Raw genomic sequence first — 16,520 nt, 5'->3', positions numbered from 1 at the left:
AGCAATTAATCATTTGTTACTAAAGTCCAGTTCCTTTCTAGTTTCATTTGCACCAAATATTACACATTTAGAATTTATTGAAATATTCCATATTTAAGTGCTTACAGACTTAGAATTTTTATATAGAAAATCTTTTCACGAGCAAACCAAGTTTAATTATCAGCTCTTGCATTCTTAGAATGAGTTTTGGGATGCCAAAGGGCAGTAATTTACAAGGGGTATATTCATACATAAAAAACAAAAGTTAATGGAAATTTCATGTGATGGAAATACTGCATGGCTTCAAAGACTTGCATCAAAATAAACTTACAATTCCATTTTCCCATGCCTGTTTTTGAAGATCTCTGAAGGGTAGATACATAGATAATGCGTGTGTGGTTATATAATATTTATTTCCTCACTCCCACATTTTTTTCCACAGAAAAGAAACCCAAAGCAATTTTACACCTCTAGCCAGAAATGTATTTGCTAAGCCAAAAGTTTTAGGTGTGCCATGAATAATGTAGACTCAATTAAAATGTTGTGAAAATGCAGAGGGCAGGCACTTGGTACACCTGCATTCCGTTTGGAAATGCTCAGGGTCACATCCTGCCTCCTTCTGATCCAGCTTCCTGGAGAGACCCCAGATAACGGTTCAAATCATTGGGCTCCCCCCACGTACAGAGGAGACCTGGATGGAGTTCTCAGTTTGTGGTTTCTGTCCAGTCCAGCTGGGGGCTTCTGAAAATGAACCTGCCTCTTCCTCGCTTTGTCTTACAGATAATCTTTTTTTTTAATGGAGATTTTTCTTTCTTTTTTTTCCTCACATATCCTCTTCCTCTCCTTTCCTTTCCCAACCTACTTCTCTCCTTCATTTGTTTTCTCTTTCTCTCCCCTCTCTCTCCCCCTGTCGTGCCTCTCTCTTCTCCTCCCTTCTCTCTCTCCCCCTCCCTCCTCTCCTTCTCTCTCTCTCTCTCTCTCTCTCTCTCTTTCCTCTCCTTCTCCCTCATCTCAATCTCTAGCCCTAGCTCTCTCCAAGACAGAAAAAAAGGGAGAAACAGCAAGGTCTTCAGTCAGCTGGCTGTTATCCCAGATGGTCACACCACCCGGGCTGTGCTGGGTCATCTTCAGCTGCTTTCCAGAGCTCTTTAGCAAAGAGGTGGATCAGAACCTGTGCTCATATGGAATACCAGCTATGAAGGCAGAAGCTTAACTTTGCTACACAACACCAATCCCTCAAATTTTAAAGTGTTTTATTCAAAGATGACTATAAGCAAAGCAGGCACTTTCAGACTCTCAGCTTTGTGAACACACAAGAACATCAGGTGCATGCACATGGTTCTGCTGTGACACATTTTCTATCACCACAGCCTTGTCCCAGAGCAGCACAGCATTAAGCTCATGACCAAAAGCAGGCTCAGTCACATGAGGAGCACACCTGCTTCCACAAAGTCACATAACGTCCCCATAGCCACAGTGCCTGGCTTCCCTCCCATACACATGTGTTCTAGCGGATCCTCACTTGGATCCTGGGAGCCCACAGACCACCCATGACAGCTCAGCATCCATGCAAAGAAATTTCTTGCATTCAAGATATTTATGTTTCTGCTTTGTCTCCTTAACAGTAAACTTTCTGAGGATAACAGTTATGTCTGAACCAATGTCAGATACTCCATATCAGATTGCATTTATGGGTTCTTCAAAATGTCATAGAAAATGGAATCAGAAGCTAAGTTTACTTTAGTATACAAAAAAAAAAACAAAAAACAAAAAAAAAAACCTTGAAATCTAAGCCTGATTTCTTTTTCATAACATATTTTCCATGACTTTTTTTTAAGATCCTCCAAAATTAAGTGCTTCTCAAGGTGTTTGAATAAATGTGGAGACACAAAAGGGATGTGCCCAGAATAAGGTCATGACAAGCTTATAACATTTGGGGCAGGCCTCCTAGCCTCTCTATGAGACATGCACAGATGCTGCTGCACCTGCTGATGAACATAGCCTTGGAACCCCTGAGCAGCACAGGACAAGAGGCTGGGGTTGGGAATGAGTGGGGAGTGGGAGGCCAGAGAATTTGAGGTAGCAATGAAAAGACTCCAACTGATGCCCTAGTGACCCCGTCTGTCCTTTTACTAGGACATTTTAATGAGGTGTAGGGGTTTATTCCCAGACCACAGCCAGTGCCCTCTCCATGGACGAAACTGGGGTTAGGGGTTACAGAGGGCCTGTGTCCCCTTCCCAGCTGAGGGCCCAAGAGCAAGTCTCCTGGGGAGGCAGGCACAGCAAGGCATCACTGTCAGCAGTGTCCATTGGTCTACCCCAGAGTGGTAGCTCAGAAAGCTGTGGGCCTGGCTACCCTGTTGAGGCTTAGCCCAAGGGCAGCAGTGTCTCAACCATCTGTGGTGCTGAACAACTCCCGCATGAGGGGGGTGGCGAAGGGGTGTGTGTCCTTGATTCGCAGTAGTTTCTGGGTGTGCTGAGCATTGATGGTACGAAGCTCGGTCAGTATCGCCATGATCTTCATGAACAGGAAGCTGTGGACCAACCAGAGGAAAGAGTGATGATGCAACTGCCCTTTGCCCAAGCCACCAGCCCCAGACCACTCTCAGGTCAACTGAGCCTTGACTGACTGAACACCTGAAGCTTCTCTTTCAGTCTGGGAACAAGAAGGGCAGCATGGACACTAAGATACAAGTAGTAACCATACTCTTCCCTGCTCCCACCCATCTGTATGGCTTCAGTCTTGGCACAGAGGAACCTCAGTGGGAAGATCCAGACACTAAGGCACACACGCACACACGCGCACACACACGCGCACACACACGCACACACACACGTACACAAATGCTTAGATAATTGTGTGGCTGGGGTGGAGGGGTGGGAGCAGGAAGAAGGAGGTAGGGAGCAGCTCATTACTTTGGTTAAAATCCAAAGTCCAGGTCCAAGCAGAACAGTCTGGGGAGGTTGGGCACTGCAGCAGAAATCCCTGCCCAGCTCTAGCTCTGAATCTAGTGTCAGAAATAGCACAAATGTTGGCTTCCCATGATGCAAAAGACAGCAGCACCTGCAGCTTTAGGCCTGCTCACTGGGGAGGTGAGAGCAAGTACAAACAGGGCCACCCCAGCATCCTAGGATACTGAGCTCAAACAAAAGCTGCTGTGGGCCAAAGGAGGGTTGCAGTTTGAAGTTTACCCAGTGCTGGCCTTACGCCTTAAAGCCTTGGGCTCAATGTAGTCTACATTCATTCATGTGGTTCTGGGTATCAGACTAGGCACTTAGAGTTAGTGAAGATGTGAAGTCTGGGGGCCAAGACCCAAGTGTCCTTTCTGAGTTGTGACCATACACACACTGATGATTGTCCAATCCCGTGTGTGTGTGTGTGTTTTCTCGGAAGTCATTAGGTAGTGTCAAGTGCTTGTGCTATGGACTTGGTGGCAGGTCCGCCACCTGCAGAACCTTTGACCTCACCCTCTTGCTGGATGGTGATGGTATCCACTTCCTAGGAATGTTTGGAGGAATAAAGGTGATATAGTCTATGCAAGCTTCTTTGTGCCAGTGTTAACACCTGTCAGTAACTGGTAGCTATGGTCCATTTCTTTACAGTCACCATTACTCATGCTATCACTGTTACATTGCTATCATCGTGCAGTTGTCAGCCATTACTACAAGACCCTGCAGGGGACTCAGAAGAATATCTGGTGCTTGCACCCCGTGATGAGCACCCTGGGAAAGACCCTGGGCAGACAAACCTCTGACAATCAGACACAGGCTGTGGTTCCCCGGTGACCTGGTGGGCAGTCAGGATTGACCACACAAAAAGCCTCAGAGAAGGTGACCGTCTCTGTCCTGCTCTCCTAGGCACACACAGACAGAACCCTCCCATACACTTCCTCCCTTGCTGCTGTGCTCACCGGTGGGTAGGCTGGGGGCGATTGCATTCAATGTAGGCCTTCAGGGTGATGGCGAATCGCTCCTGCAGCTGGTCTATCATGCTGTGCTGCACCACACCTGGGCGGTCTGTGGGAGAGTGTATGTTGGAGGTGGGGGTGGCAGGTGGCGGGCAGCGGAGGAAGCAGTGTGGGGCAGCCAGGCAATGGAGGCAAAGAGAAGCTTATTATAGCCCAGAGTAGGAGCTGCCGGCTAACCACCTTTCAGAGCAGGAATCAGCTGGCAGAGAAGGGAGGGAAGACCAGGGGCCTGGCAATGGCCCCACGGACCCAAGGAGAACACAGCTGGACTGTGGCTGGCAGGCAGGCTGGGCATGAGCGGAGAGCAGGGGTATTGCTTGGGACCTTCCATGAGGAGGGCACAGCAAGCTAATGGAACAGGGAGCTGGCAGCCCAGGGGGAGACCATCACCTGGGGAGAAAAGGGAGATGGCCTGCATCAGCACATACTCCTCCTTGTGCAGCTGCAGCTTCTTCAGCATGTAGTGGAACTTCAGCAAGGGATCCCCGTTAAGCTGCTGTAAGCCATCTGTGTGTGAACGGGTATGGGATGCAGGGGCAGCATTACAGGATGCTGACCCAACACCCAGCCTTCCCTCAGCAGGGTCCATTGCCTGGTTTTTCTGCCCTTGGTCCCAGCACCCGCATAACCCAGGGTAGTGCCCTTCCTTCCCCCCACTGCTTGGTTTCTCTCCCTCGGCCAGGGCAGACAGGTAGCCTTGCAGGTACCTTCAAGGGTTTCCAAGCAGTAAGACAGCCGGCCACACTCCCAAGTCCAAGTCTCTATGTTGAACACGGTGTTAAATCTCAATAGGCACAGCTCAAAGGTGGCTCCCTTCAACAGCGAGATCTGGTCCTCGATGGGCAAGTCCCTGGCAGTGAGGAAAGGGGAATGGGGAGGATGACAGCTCCCGCAGCACAGTACCACCACTCACCACCATAATCGAGGAAACGGAGGAGGGACGGGGGTGAGGTGAGGTTGGCTCCTATATCCAACCATCAATGCTCCTCCTGACGCCTGCCGGCTGCCTCCCATCTCAACACGTAACTCTTTGTTACCATGTTCCTCTCCTCTCCTGAGGCCTTCACTGCCCAGCTAGCCTGGTCTAGCTCCTCCAACTCCCTACCTGGCCATGGACCTATACCTGACCCCTGGCCTCTCGTGTTCTGCTTCAGTCCCCACCACTCTGGGAATGGTTGTTCTTGCAGCTTCCCCTTGATAAGCCCTGCTTGTCCTTCAGGCCAAGCTATGTCCTCCCACAAAGCCTCCTGAGAATGGAGCCCCTCTGCAGGTGCCACTCTTTTAGCACCAGCTCCAGGCAGGCCTGCCACACCTGTTTCCTGCTCTCTCTGTTGGACTCAACAGTTGCACACTCTGATTTCTACCATTTCTCTCCAGGCAGCCTGGAGGTCTTGAGTCCTGCTTTCTGGGGCTGCACAGCAAGTCTCTGCTCTTCATGGTTCCACAGGGAGTCTTCTCATAGCTCCGCACTGAGGAAGTCACTCCTGACATGGAGTAGTCTCTGGGAGCCCAGGAGTGAGGTCCGTTTGGCTGGTTGGATTTTCAGGAGACCTTGGTGCAATGATGATCTTAGAAATTCAGGCTCTGTGGTCCTCACGCCCACCCTTGTTCTGACTCCACAATTCTGAGCTACAAATGCTCTGACATTGCATTTCTTCCATGTCTTCCCAGGGCCTGCATCAGGACCTGGTCAATAGCTGACTTTGAAGTTTGAACCCTGGTACTTCCAAGTCTGCCATCTACCACTGATTACCTGTGACCTTGTACAGGTTTCTTAACCTTGGTAAAGCTCAGTTTCCGTATATTGAGTGAAGGAAATAGTGATGCCTGGGGTCTTTGTGCTCAGGACTGGTGGTCACCAGACAAAGCCTTTACTCTCATAATTAAGAAACCTGTTGAAATGCCTGTTCAGACTCCCACATCACACACTGGAGCACCTGGGTTGTCACATGCCTGGTTCCAACTCCTCACTCCACCTTCCTGCTAATGCAGATTCCAGGAGGCAGCAAAGATGGCTCAAGGAACTGGGTTCCTGCCACCCACTTGGGAGACTTATGCTGAATTCCTGGCTCGTCAGCTTCAGCCCAGTTCAGTCCCAGCCCTGTGGAAACTTGGGGAATGAACCAGTAGATAGGATCAATCTCTCTCTCTCTCTCTCTCTCTCTCTCTGCCTCTCAAATAAATACATATTTTTCTTTAAATTGGTTAGGAGAGGCAACAAATGCCCCCTGCCCTGGTGTTAGCTAGTGGAACAAGACATGGCCACAGGGATCTGCTAGTGCGCAATTGGTAGGCAGGCTTCTGTCCTTGCTCGCTTGAGCTGACTTAGTACGCCCTGAACCCACTTCAGCCCGTTGCCATCCTCACTCCAGTACACAAGCTACTCATGTCACCCGTGAGGCCACGGTGAAATTAGGGACTCCTTTCATGTGAGAGTCAGCCTCCCTTTACCGGGCTCAATACATCAATGGGGCCAACCCTTGCGCCGACACCGCAGCACCATCTGCAACCGTGACAGACTGCTCCTCAAAGGACAGGAGCTTCCTGCTCACTCTGGCTGCCCCAAAGTCATTGCTTGCATACCCAGCCTAGCGGAGACCCAGGATCCCCCATCACGTGACCTCAGGACGTTTTCAGCTTTCTCTTGGCAGCCAACTGCTGGAGACACAGCGTCTGTTCCCTGCCCTCTAATCTCTAGCCTTCACTCTCTGTACTTCCTTCCATTTCCTTCCATCTCATTCTTTGCACTGGAACTGTGCACTTGGGATTCCTGCCTTTAGGAGGGGGAATAGGGAAAGGAATTTGAAGCCTACCACATGCCGTGTGTCGCTCAGATGTTTCCTCATGTCACACAACAGCCCTGTAAATTATGACGTACTGGCTGCTGCCAGATGGAAAGACAGTCCTGCGGCTGGGTTAAATGGCAGGCCCATAAGCACAAAGTGAATGAGACACAGAGCAAGGCCCCTGTTCTCCAGCAGCACTAGTGTGCTGGGGGCAGAGTGAAATCAGATGCTCTGGTGCCAATGTCCTACACATCCAGAGGGCTCTCCTTCCATGTCCTTGAGCCACTCGGCCACTTCTTGTTTCTTCCCACACACATTCACCCAGCTTCATGTCCTACCTGAAGTGGGAGATGACTTTAGCAAAGTTGATGATGCCTTTGATCATGTAGGTTGACATGTCAGCCAAGTGGGGCAGCAGAGAGAAGATCTCTTTGCCACCTCTGCCAGCTGGGGGCTTATAGTTCCACACGCTGCCGTCCTCTCCCCGCAGCTGCAGTGAGAGCTTCAGGGTGCCCATCTCTTCCTGGAACTGTCTCAACCTGTTTGTTTCTTCCTCTGATAGGGCCTGAAGAGATTCTGAGATCTCAGAGCCACTGCCAAACACCTCCGGCAGCTGGGAAGCAAGCCAGGAGGCAGAGAGAAGACATAGCATGTGTTGCATAGCCCACACCTCCCCTCCTTTGCTCCCAGCCCAGTGAGCCAGTCAGCAAGCCAGCCACAGTCCAGGAAGATACACAGTTACAGGTGCCTCTCCTTCATACACACATGTGAAGACACACACACACAAGCACTTATTCTGCCTCCCTGGCTTTCTACCACATGGTGTTTTCAGGATCTCTTTAGTAGCAGTTGGACACATCCTCACCCAGTCAGAATGGAAGGAAGAGGAGGTGTCCACCCTACTATGGCCCAAGTAGCCCCAGCATTGGGCTCTAAAGACTCAGAGAGAAGGCTTGGGGAGCTACAAACAGCCAGGGCTAACTTGAGGCCTCTGGGCTAATGTGGTTTTCTGAGCTGGGCAGGTGCCCAAGACACAGGGGGTGGATGGACCCCAGAATCTCTAGGGAACACCTGTTCATACAGATCACCACCCCGCACCACCACTGAGCCCATCGGGCCTTGACCCTATGTTCACAAAGCAATGAATGCAGCAGCACAAAGCAATCACTTAGCCTTTCCTCCAGTCATCGCTCACACCCAATTCCCGTCTGCTATGGAAAGCACAGAGTACCCATTCTCACACATGAGCCCAGGCAAGGGGGGAGGGATGCAGGGGAGATGCTTGCCCACCCCACAATTTAAAATTGAGCAGGTCTGAGCGAACAGGGATTTGCATTTCTAACAGCCCCAGGGCTACTGTTGACCCAGAGACCACATCTGTGGAAGCCCTGGGATTTTGAGGAATCCTGAGTCCAGTTTGGAGGCCTCCTACCCGAAAATTCTTGAAATGGGAGAAAGTGGAGTCGAAGGTTTTCATCTGCGCGTCCATCAGTTCCTCGATGATGAGCCGCTGCTCCTGGCTCAGCCCCTGCATGCCCGGCGGCTGAGCCTCCATCCGCTCTCTCTTCTTCCTCTTGATCAGAGCCCGTCTCTGTGCCACGGCCACGTCAGACATGATCACTGCAGGGACATCAGAGCAGGCTGCCTGCAGCTCCTGGAGAGTCTCCTATAGAACCTTCTCTATGCAGAGGAATGCTAAGTGAAAGGCGAGGGATGGTGACAAGCAGCTTCCCCTTGTCCATCCTTGGGGGCCAGGGGGAGTGGTTTCTCTAGAGGAACACCTGTGTGCAGGCAGACAGGAGGTGGGGTTGCCCTGCTTCCCTCTTGGTGGGCTTGTGACCCCAGGGGGGACCATGGGGGAATGCGGGGTATCAGCCTTTAAGGGCACTGGGATTGCATGAAGGCCTTGCAGCTGACTATGACCTTACACAAGCTCCTTAGCCTCGTGGACCTCAGCGGCTTCCCTTGCAGGCCAGAGCAGAGGGGTCTGCCTCTCCCCCTAACTGTTAGAATGAGACCCCAAGGGCTGTGAGTACGGCAGGTCCCTAGAGACCTGGACCCATGGCTTGGTGAGAAATGGCAGCTCTGGCTGTGCCCCTCTGCATCTACAGCCTCAGATTCATTGGTGAATTTCTGGAGCCACGGTTGCTGGGGTGCTCAGAGCAGGGAGATCCACACGACTGGCTGCACCCCACTGCTGAGTGAGGAGCTCTCCACCGGTGGCAGGACAGGCTCCCTGACAGTGTCTGTAGAACACCGTGAGCTCCAGCAGGCCACAAGACACTGCGGACCAGCAAAGCACTAGATTCTGTAGCCTCCCGCCTCGTGGTCGCTCACCCTTGGGGCACTCTCTGAGTGAACCAGGGAGCATAAAAGGGAGTAGACTTAAGGCTGAACAAGCAGGAGTCACCCTTCGGCAAACAGCTCCCCTAATTACGAGCTGGCTGGCTGAAAGGTCCGGGTTGCTGTAACATCCTGGTAGTCTGCCCTCCCTCACTGGGTTATAGCACCAGGGCAACAGTTACGAAGAGACCAAAAGGAATCACGAGACCCAAGAAATGAGAAGGGGCTGGGTTTTGGCTGGCAATGCCCAAGCCTCCCAGAGCCGAGAGCTAGGGGCGTGCCCTCCACCCAGGTGCCTTGGCAGCGCAGCCGCAAGCTCCCCCTGCATGCGGCTGGCTCTGATCCCTTTGCTACAACCTGCCACGCGCCCTTGCACCGGACTTGTCCTTCACCCCGGCGTCCCTGCGCCGCCCCTGTGCGGCGGCACCCCTCTGCACCCTCCCCCAACTCCGTCCCCTCCCGGCCCACTCCGGCCACTCACTTTCCTTTCTCATGCCGCTTTCCAGGCACTTGCGCAGGCGGCAGGCCTGGCACTGTCGCCGGGTCTTGCGGGTGATCTCGCAGGCACCTTTCCGGAAGGGGCACCTCAGCCGGGCGTTGCGTTTCATGGCCCTCCTGTGGGAGAAGGAGAGCCCACGCCTTGGGGGGCTGCCTCAGGGCTGAGCCCTTCCCTCTCCCACGCTCCCTGCAGCCAGGCGGCATTGCCTTTGGTTTTCATGGGCGAGGCATGGGTATGGTTTCTTCCTTGGGGTCCCCGGGACGAGGGGGGCAAGAAAGGTGACCTTCTCTGCAAGTTGCCCGGCAGAAGCCGCTGAGCCACTCTCCGGGACACTTAGTTCCAGGCCCCAGACCCTGCTGTCCCTGCACCTGCTGTGTCCTCCTGTTCCAGGACAAGGGTGTGGACCCTTGCTGTTTGCACAAAGATGGGCCTCTTTCCAGATTTCTCCCTCTCAAAGAAGGAGACCCGAGGACACTGACCCCAGGAGTGTACCTCGGATGACAGAGTGGAGGCTCCCAACTGTGAGAGAGGCCCAGAGCCTGAGGGCCTGTAACAAGCGCTGGGTGCTGGCTCTGCCCAGCAGCCCGCGGGATGGCTACCTTTGGATGACTGTGGCGGGTGCCCATAGCTGTGGACTGATGGTGTGGCAAAGGAAGAAAGCTAGCCCTGGAATACGGAAAGCAGTCCAAGGGCACAGCAGAATGGGGACTGGCCTGGTTGGCTGAGCTGTGCAGCCTTGTCTTATAACTTCAGGTTGTGTCTTGTAGCTTCCAGGACCTGAAAGCCTCCGACAGTGCCACATTCCAGAGGGACCAACCTACGGGTCACTTCTTTACAGGCACTTTTGCCCACCCTGCTGGCCCAGGTATTTTAAGACCCCCACACACACTTGCAGGGGTAAGAGGGGAAGGGGGAATCACAGGGGAGGTACACCACTACCGCATATAGACATTTTACAGAGTTTTGCAAAGTTAGTTGTCAAAACCCTGTGGAATTCATCATGTCATCTGCCTGGTGAGGGGAAGAAGGATCAAGGCTCAGAGAAGCTCCATCACCACCTTTCTCCAGGGAAATAGCGTAAACTTGAACTCAGGTCAGCCCTTAGTCAAATCCACATTGTTACCCACTATAGCATGTTGCCATTCCCTCCAGGAGTCCCAATAATAGCGCCTGAAAGGGAGTAGGAAGTAGAGGAGCCCCCACAGCCATCTGCATGGGGAGTCCTTGCACCATCAGCCATCTGCACAGGGCTGCTCCAACACATACTCCAGGCAGGTCTCCACTCCCACCCCTTCATGTGGCATGTGCCCAGCTCAGAGACTCCTGGTGCTCCTTGCAGGTGACCAGTTTGAGAGTAGGCTTGGGCTGATTTGGAGCTCTCCTCATGCGTTGCTTTCTCCCCTCCCGTTTCCTCCTATCTTGGTCTGCCTTGCTTCCTCCTTGGTCTGAGTGCTGCATGTGGATGGCCTCGCTGGGCTGGCCTTGCCCATTCAGATTCTTGAGCTAGACAGCATGGACACATCTGTCCAGGCCTGCTGTGCTCTAAGCTGGGACTTTTCAGTCCTTCATTTTCTGATCCTCCCAATAGGTAAGGGAGTTTATTTTCTTTCACTTACTTACTGGCATTCTTGACTTAAGCATTCCACAAAAATCTATATGAATATTTGCAAGGTGGATTTTTGAATTCTGTACTCTTTTGGTGACTGATTTTCTCTTGTATAACAAAAAAAAAAAAAGCATCTTAACAGAAAGGGCATCTTTCCTGAGTAGAATAACAAGACTGAAGATGAAGGCTTTTTCTGAGATATAAATGGCTCTGGGGAGACAAATTAGAAGCCTTTGACTGGGGCCCTAACCCATACCCTGAGCCTGGGAGAAGAGTTAAGTGGAGGCCCTGAGGCCTCCACTTGGTAGAGCAGGGTGAGATGTGACCCAGCTTGCCAGTAGTGGCAGGTGCCTGAGGATTGATGGGTAAGTACCTGAAAAAGCCCTTGCAACCTTCACATGTCATAACGTTGAAGTGGTAGCCGTTGGCCTTGTCCCCACAAACACGACAAATCTGGGGACCTTCTTCCTCATCAGCACTGGTGGTGGGCTTTCCAGCCACAGAGTTTGCTTCTTCATAGCGCACAAGCCCAGCATGGTTCCCGTTTGCTTCAGGTCTCACCTCCAGGTTTGTTTCTGGACCTCTTGGACTAGAAGCAAACAAACAAACACAACAAGCACATGGATGAAAGGAGTGTGCCATGACAGGCTGCACTTGGAACAGTCTGTCTCCTGTGCATGGGTGATCCAAGAGCTGACATCTCATGGAATAAATATGAGTACATGATTGAGGCTCTCAGAAAAAATGTAACCATGACATTTTGGGTACAACAGTAGGGCCTTCTAATCAGAGGCCCACATAGACATACATCCCTTCTCAACTGTGTGAACAGTATTGAAAATAAATTTAAATAAATAAAAAAAAAACAGTCAGGCCTTAGAGAGGACATAGGAAAAGACACATGGAGAGAGAAGGGAAAAATGGGAAAAAGATAAGGCTATCTTTTTTCTTAAAGATTTATTTTATTTTTTATCGGATATACAGGGAAAAGGAGAGACAAAGAAGATCTTCTGTCCATTGATTCACTCCCCAAGCAGTAGGAATGGCCAGTGCTGAGCTGACAGTGTCTGGTATATGTCTACCAGATATCTCTTACATGTGAACTTAATAGTCTTATGGATATGTGCATTTGATTGACTGCAGTTGTACTGACTTCTGACGGTTGCACCTGCCCCTCCCTCTGCACTGATTTGTGAATTATGGAGAAAAGAGGGTTGAAATGACAGTTGCCTGAAATTGGTGAAAGTAAAATATCCTTCAGTGAAGCCTTGAAAAAAAATTCATTGTAAATTCTAATGTTCAGGCTCAGCAGCAAAGAGAATTATATTCACAGCAAGGGAGAGTCAATACGTGAATGAATAAATCAATGAATGGCCTGTTACTGGATGGCTAGGCTGGCACATTGGGGCTGCGTGGGCACACACATCCACTATGCCTCAGCGTGGGTGGTCAGCTGGTGCTGCCAATAGCTAGGAGGAGAGTGGAGGTGGAACATGAACCAGAGGCTGGCTGACTCTCAAGCCTGTTTTTAATTCAGCATCTTGCTGTGGTCTGCACGAGATTTGTGAGTGAGTGGGTAATTGTTAACCCGCCCTCCTCATTTCCTCGCCTGCCGGCAAGCCCAAACTGCCAGGTGGCATTCCTTCAGGTGTGTGTTCCTTGGGGGTAGTGAGCCCCCTTGGCAGGAAGGAATTCCCTGAGTTCCTCACATCTTCCTGTCTCAAATGGGGGAGGGCAGAAGAGCCCACGGAACCCTGGCTACCACTTCAGCCGCACTGGGAGGCATGTAGTCCTGGGTCCTCTATGGGGGCGCCGGCCTCCTGGTCACAGGCTATGATTCTGACCCACGGGGCAGCGGAGGCGTCAGCTGCCGAGGCTGATGCGAGTTCACGACCCTGTGTCTGAAAGGACCTGCGATTTTCCTGGATGCAGAAAAACCAGGATGCGCCCTGGTTTGGTCTCCTCGGCGCTGTTCCCTTCTGTATTTCACTGTAAGTTTTTTTTGGAAGCTTTTGGTCTTGTTTCTCATCAGCCGTAGCTTTTCTAAAGCTCTGAACAGTACCAACTGTGGCCTTCTCACAGGCTGTCTTGGGAGAGCCTCGGGGCGGCTGGCACGCTTAGGACAGCCTCAGCGTATTGGCTCCTGTTAAAATCACATTTAAATAATGGCATCAAATACGCTGTGGGTGGGCCTGGCGGCATGGCCTAGTGGCTAAAGTCCTCGCCTTGAAAGCCCCGGGATCCCATATGGGCACCGGTTCCAATCCCGGCAGCTCCACTTCCCACCCAGCTCCCTGCTCGTGGCCTGGGAAAGCAGTCGAGGACGGCTCAAAGCCTTGGGACCCAGCACCCACGTGGGAGACCTGAAGGAAGTTCCTGGCTTTGGATCGGCATAGCACCGGCCCGTTGCACTCACTTGGGGAGTGAATCATCAGACAGAAGATCTTCCTCTCTGTCTCTCCTCCTCTCTGTATATCTGACTTTGTAATAAAAAAATATATGTATATGCTGTGGGTGAAGTAGGGGCAATGAACATTATTCTTTTGTTTTTGGTTTTGTTTTGTTTTTAGAGAATATAGGTTTTGAAAGGCAGAGTTAGATACTCTTCCTTCCACTGGTTCACTCCCTGAATGGCTGCAAGAGCAGAATCTGTGCCCAAGCCAGGATAAAGGAGCCAGGAGCTCCATCCAGGCCTGCCACGTGGATACAGGGGCCCAAATACTTAATGCCATCTTCCACTGCCTTCCCAGGTGCAGGAGCAGGGATCTGGATTGGAAGTGGAGCAGCCAGGAACTAAACCGGCATGCACGTGGGTTGCTGGTGTTGCAAGCCAGAGCTTAGCCTGCTGCTGTGCCCGGTGTGACACAGATTAGGGTCAGTGTGCATAAAAGTGCATCAAAGTTGGAAGGGTGTACTGGGGATCAGCCCACTGCAGACAGAATGAACCAACGTGGCTTGCGGGAAATTCCTGGTGAGGGCTTAGTGAGGACCACATGGAGAAGCAGTCACCCGTCTGTCCGCCCAGTGCTGCTCTTCCTCCCTCCGTGCAAGGGGATGGCAGCAATGAGAACCAACTTTCCTGATTAAAAACAACAACCACGATTAAGAAAAAGAGAGAGTTTAAACAGAGTGACTCTAAAGTAAGAATGAGAAACTCTCACTCTATACTGCTTATAAATACTCTGAAGAAACATCGCAGTTACCTTCAATGAAACCAGGAGAAATATTAAAAGGCAGTTTAAATAATGTTATTTATCACTCAAGAACTGACCTAATGGAGTAAGAAATGAGAACAGACTTATTTTTGAATAAGATACAGTTCATACAAAGCAGGCAAAAGCCACATTATGCAGAATCTGTAGGGTAACCAGCTGAAAACTCAGATAATTGGTTGGTGTTCAATATAAAAATAGGCTATAGGATAAATGCATAAGATCATTAGCTTTCCTTTATGCCGTTAATAAATAATCATAACACAAGCATAAAAGAACCATACGAGATGGGAGCAAACCAAATGTCCTAGGAAAAGTTACATGAAATGCTTGTGGGAATATAATAAAATTCTCAAACTCTGAAGGGCATACAAGGAAAGACATAGTTAACATTTCAGCATTGTAAAGATGTCTGGTTTATTGAAATTTATTTATAAATTTGCTATAACTTCTAAAGTTTTACCTTTGTATTGCAATTTAGAAAAATCAAGCCTTCATTTGGGAAGAAAGCAGGCAAAGAAAAAAGAGCCTCAGAGTTTATTAAATAGGAATCTTAAAGAGAATGGGAAAATATCATCCCACCAACTTATAAAACCTATTTGGAATGTGCAGTATTTGAAATAGTTGTTGCTTGTAGAAAAACAAAACACCCAATAAATGAGAATATATGCTATAATTTAATATACAATGAGTTGTCATCCAAAATAATGAAGAGTATTTAATGCATGACTCTAAGACAATCTTTTATTTGGAGCAAAAACTATCTAGATTCTAACCTTACACTTTCACCACAATAAAAAGAATGACTCTCCCAGTACATTATAAATTGCCCACCAAAAACATCAGAAGTTGAAATTAAAGGCATACCAAAAACAAAGTTTGTAGCAAGCATGGCAGTTATAAGGAAAGTTGGGGATAGCCATAGTGGCACAGCAGGTTAAGTCTCTATGTGGACTTAAATACACCAGTATCCCCTTATCAGAGTTCCTGGGATTGAGGTCCACCTTCACTTCTGATCCAGCTTCCTGCTACTACTCCTGGGAAGGTAGTATATGTGGGTTCCTATCACCCAGTGGAGTTCTGGCACCTGACTTTGGGTCTGATCTAGCTGTAACTTTTCTGGTCATTTGGGGAATAAATCATGATGTCTGTCCCCCTTCTTCCTCTCTCAATCTCTCTTCATCACTCTGCCAAACTCAAAAGATGAATTAAAAAGCAAAAAACTCAAATATTTAGAAAAAGGACAATTTAAAATCAAGTAAAATGAAAGTTCTATGGGAATATATGTACAAGAAAATGCTCAACCTTACTGCTAATAAAACATATACATAAGTAATAATAATTTGTCAAGTCCAACGTGATCTGGCAGGAAGAATATGACACCATCTACCTATGAATTACTCTGGGCAAAGAAATTAATGTGAAGCTTTTCAAGCTTTTGGCTCCTAGCGCCACATTCCAGGAAACCCTGGGAAGAGAGAAGTGTTAAATGGTGCTTCAGAAGTACTATCTGTCAAATCCAGAGAGGGCACATTGTTAGAGGACAAGAGACCAAGTTCCCCTGACAAATAAATTACAAGAAAAGAAAGTGGAAGAATAAGGGAATTCTTATGAAGTCAAAAATATTTTTAAAAGTTTAAGAAATTTGGGCCTGGCATGATGGCTCAATGGCTAAATCCTTGCCTTGAACACAATGGGATCATGGTGCTGGTTCATGTCCTGATTGCTCCACTTCCCATCCAGCTCCCTGCATGTGGCCTGGGAAAGCAGTGGAGGATGGCCCAAAGCCTTGTGGTCTTGCATCTGCATGAAAGATCTGGAGGGAGTTCCTGGCTCCTGGCTTTGGATTAGCTCAGCTCCAGTCATTGTGGACACTTGGGGAGTGAACCAGCAGATGATTCACTCTGTCTCTCCTTTCTGTAAATCTGCCTTTCCAATTACAATAAATAAATCTTTTTTTTTTTAAAGTTTCAAAAAGTTTTGTAACCAAAAGCAATGTGTGGAACTTGTTTGGATATTGAGCCAAGCAAAACAACTGAATCATCTAAAAGTCACTTAATGTTCCTCTATCTAGAGCATCATGTCATCTGCAAAAAGGATTGACTTTGCTTCTTCCATTCCTATTTG

At 49.6% G+C, this 16,520-nt stretch overlaps 1 protein-coding gene across 1 annotated transcript; it reads right to left on the bottom strand.

Moving 5' to 3' along the window:
* Window positions 1-2,287: 2,287 nt before the first annotated feature.
* On the bottom strand, window positions 2,288-15,316 carry NR1I2 (nuclear receptor subfamily 1 group I member 2). The gene is made up of 9 exons (XM_058661338.1): window positions 15,261-15,316; window positions 11,555-11,770; window positions 9,558-9,691; window positions 8,166-8,353; window positions 7,072-7,346; window positions 4,655-4,797; window positions 4,338-4,454; window positions 3,891-3,996; window positions 2,288-2,513 (listed from the first exon to the last, which is right to left on the bottom strand). Exons 1-9 carry the CDS (start codon window positions 15,314-15,316, stop codon window positions 2,369-2,371), a joined length of 1,380 nt encoding a protein of 459 aa, XP_058517321.1. The 3' UTR covers window positions 2,288-2,368.
* Between the last annotated feature and the right edge of the window lie 1,204 nt (window positions 15,317-16,520).

This window comes from Ochotona princeps, chromosome 3 (assembly GCF_030435755.1).
Source record: "Ochotona princeps isolate mOchPri1 chromosome 3, mOchPri1.hap1, whole genome shotgun sequence".
Taxonomy (NCBI): Eukaryota; Metazoa; Chordata; class Mammalia; order Lagomorpha; family Ochotonidae; genus Ochotona; species Ochotona princeps.
This window is presented reverse-complemented; position numbering and strand designations above follow the sequence as displayed.

What these genes read in the sequence shown, in the direction of transcription:
- NR1I2 (XM_058661338.1), bottom strand. Translation starts at nt 15,316, where the DNA reads ATGGCTATCCCCAACTTTCCTTATAACTGCCATGCTTGCTACAAACTT. An exon ending in GGTTGCAAGGGCTTTTTCAG is followed by an intron (nt 9,692 to 11,554) that starts GTACTTACCCAT and finishes CTTCTCCCACAG; the next exon opens with GAGGGCCATGAAACGCAACG. An exon ending in AAAGTCATCTCCCACTTCAG is followed by an intron (nt 4,798 to 7,071) that starts GTAGGACATGAA and finishes CCTCACTGCCAG; the next exon opens with GGACTTGCCCATCGAGGACC.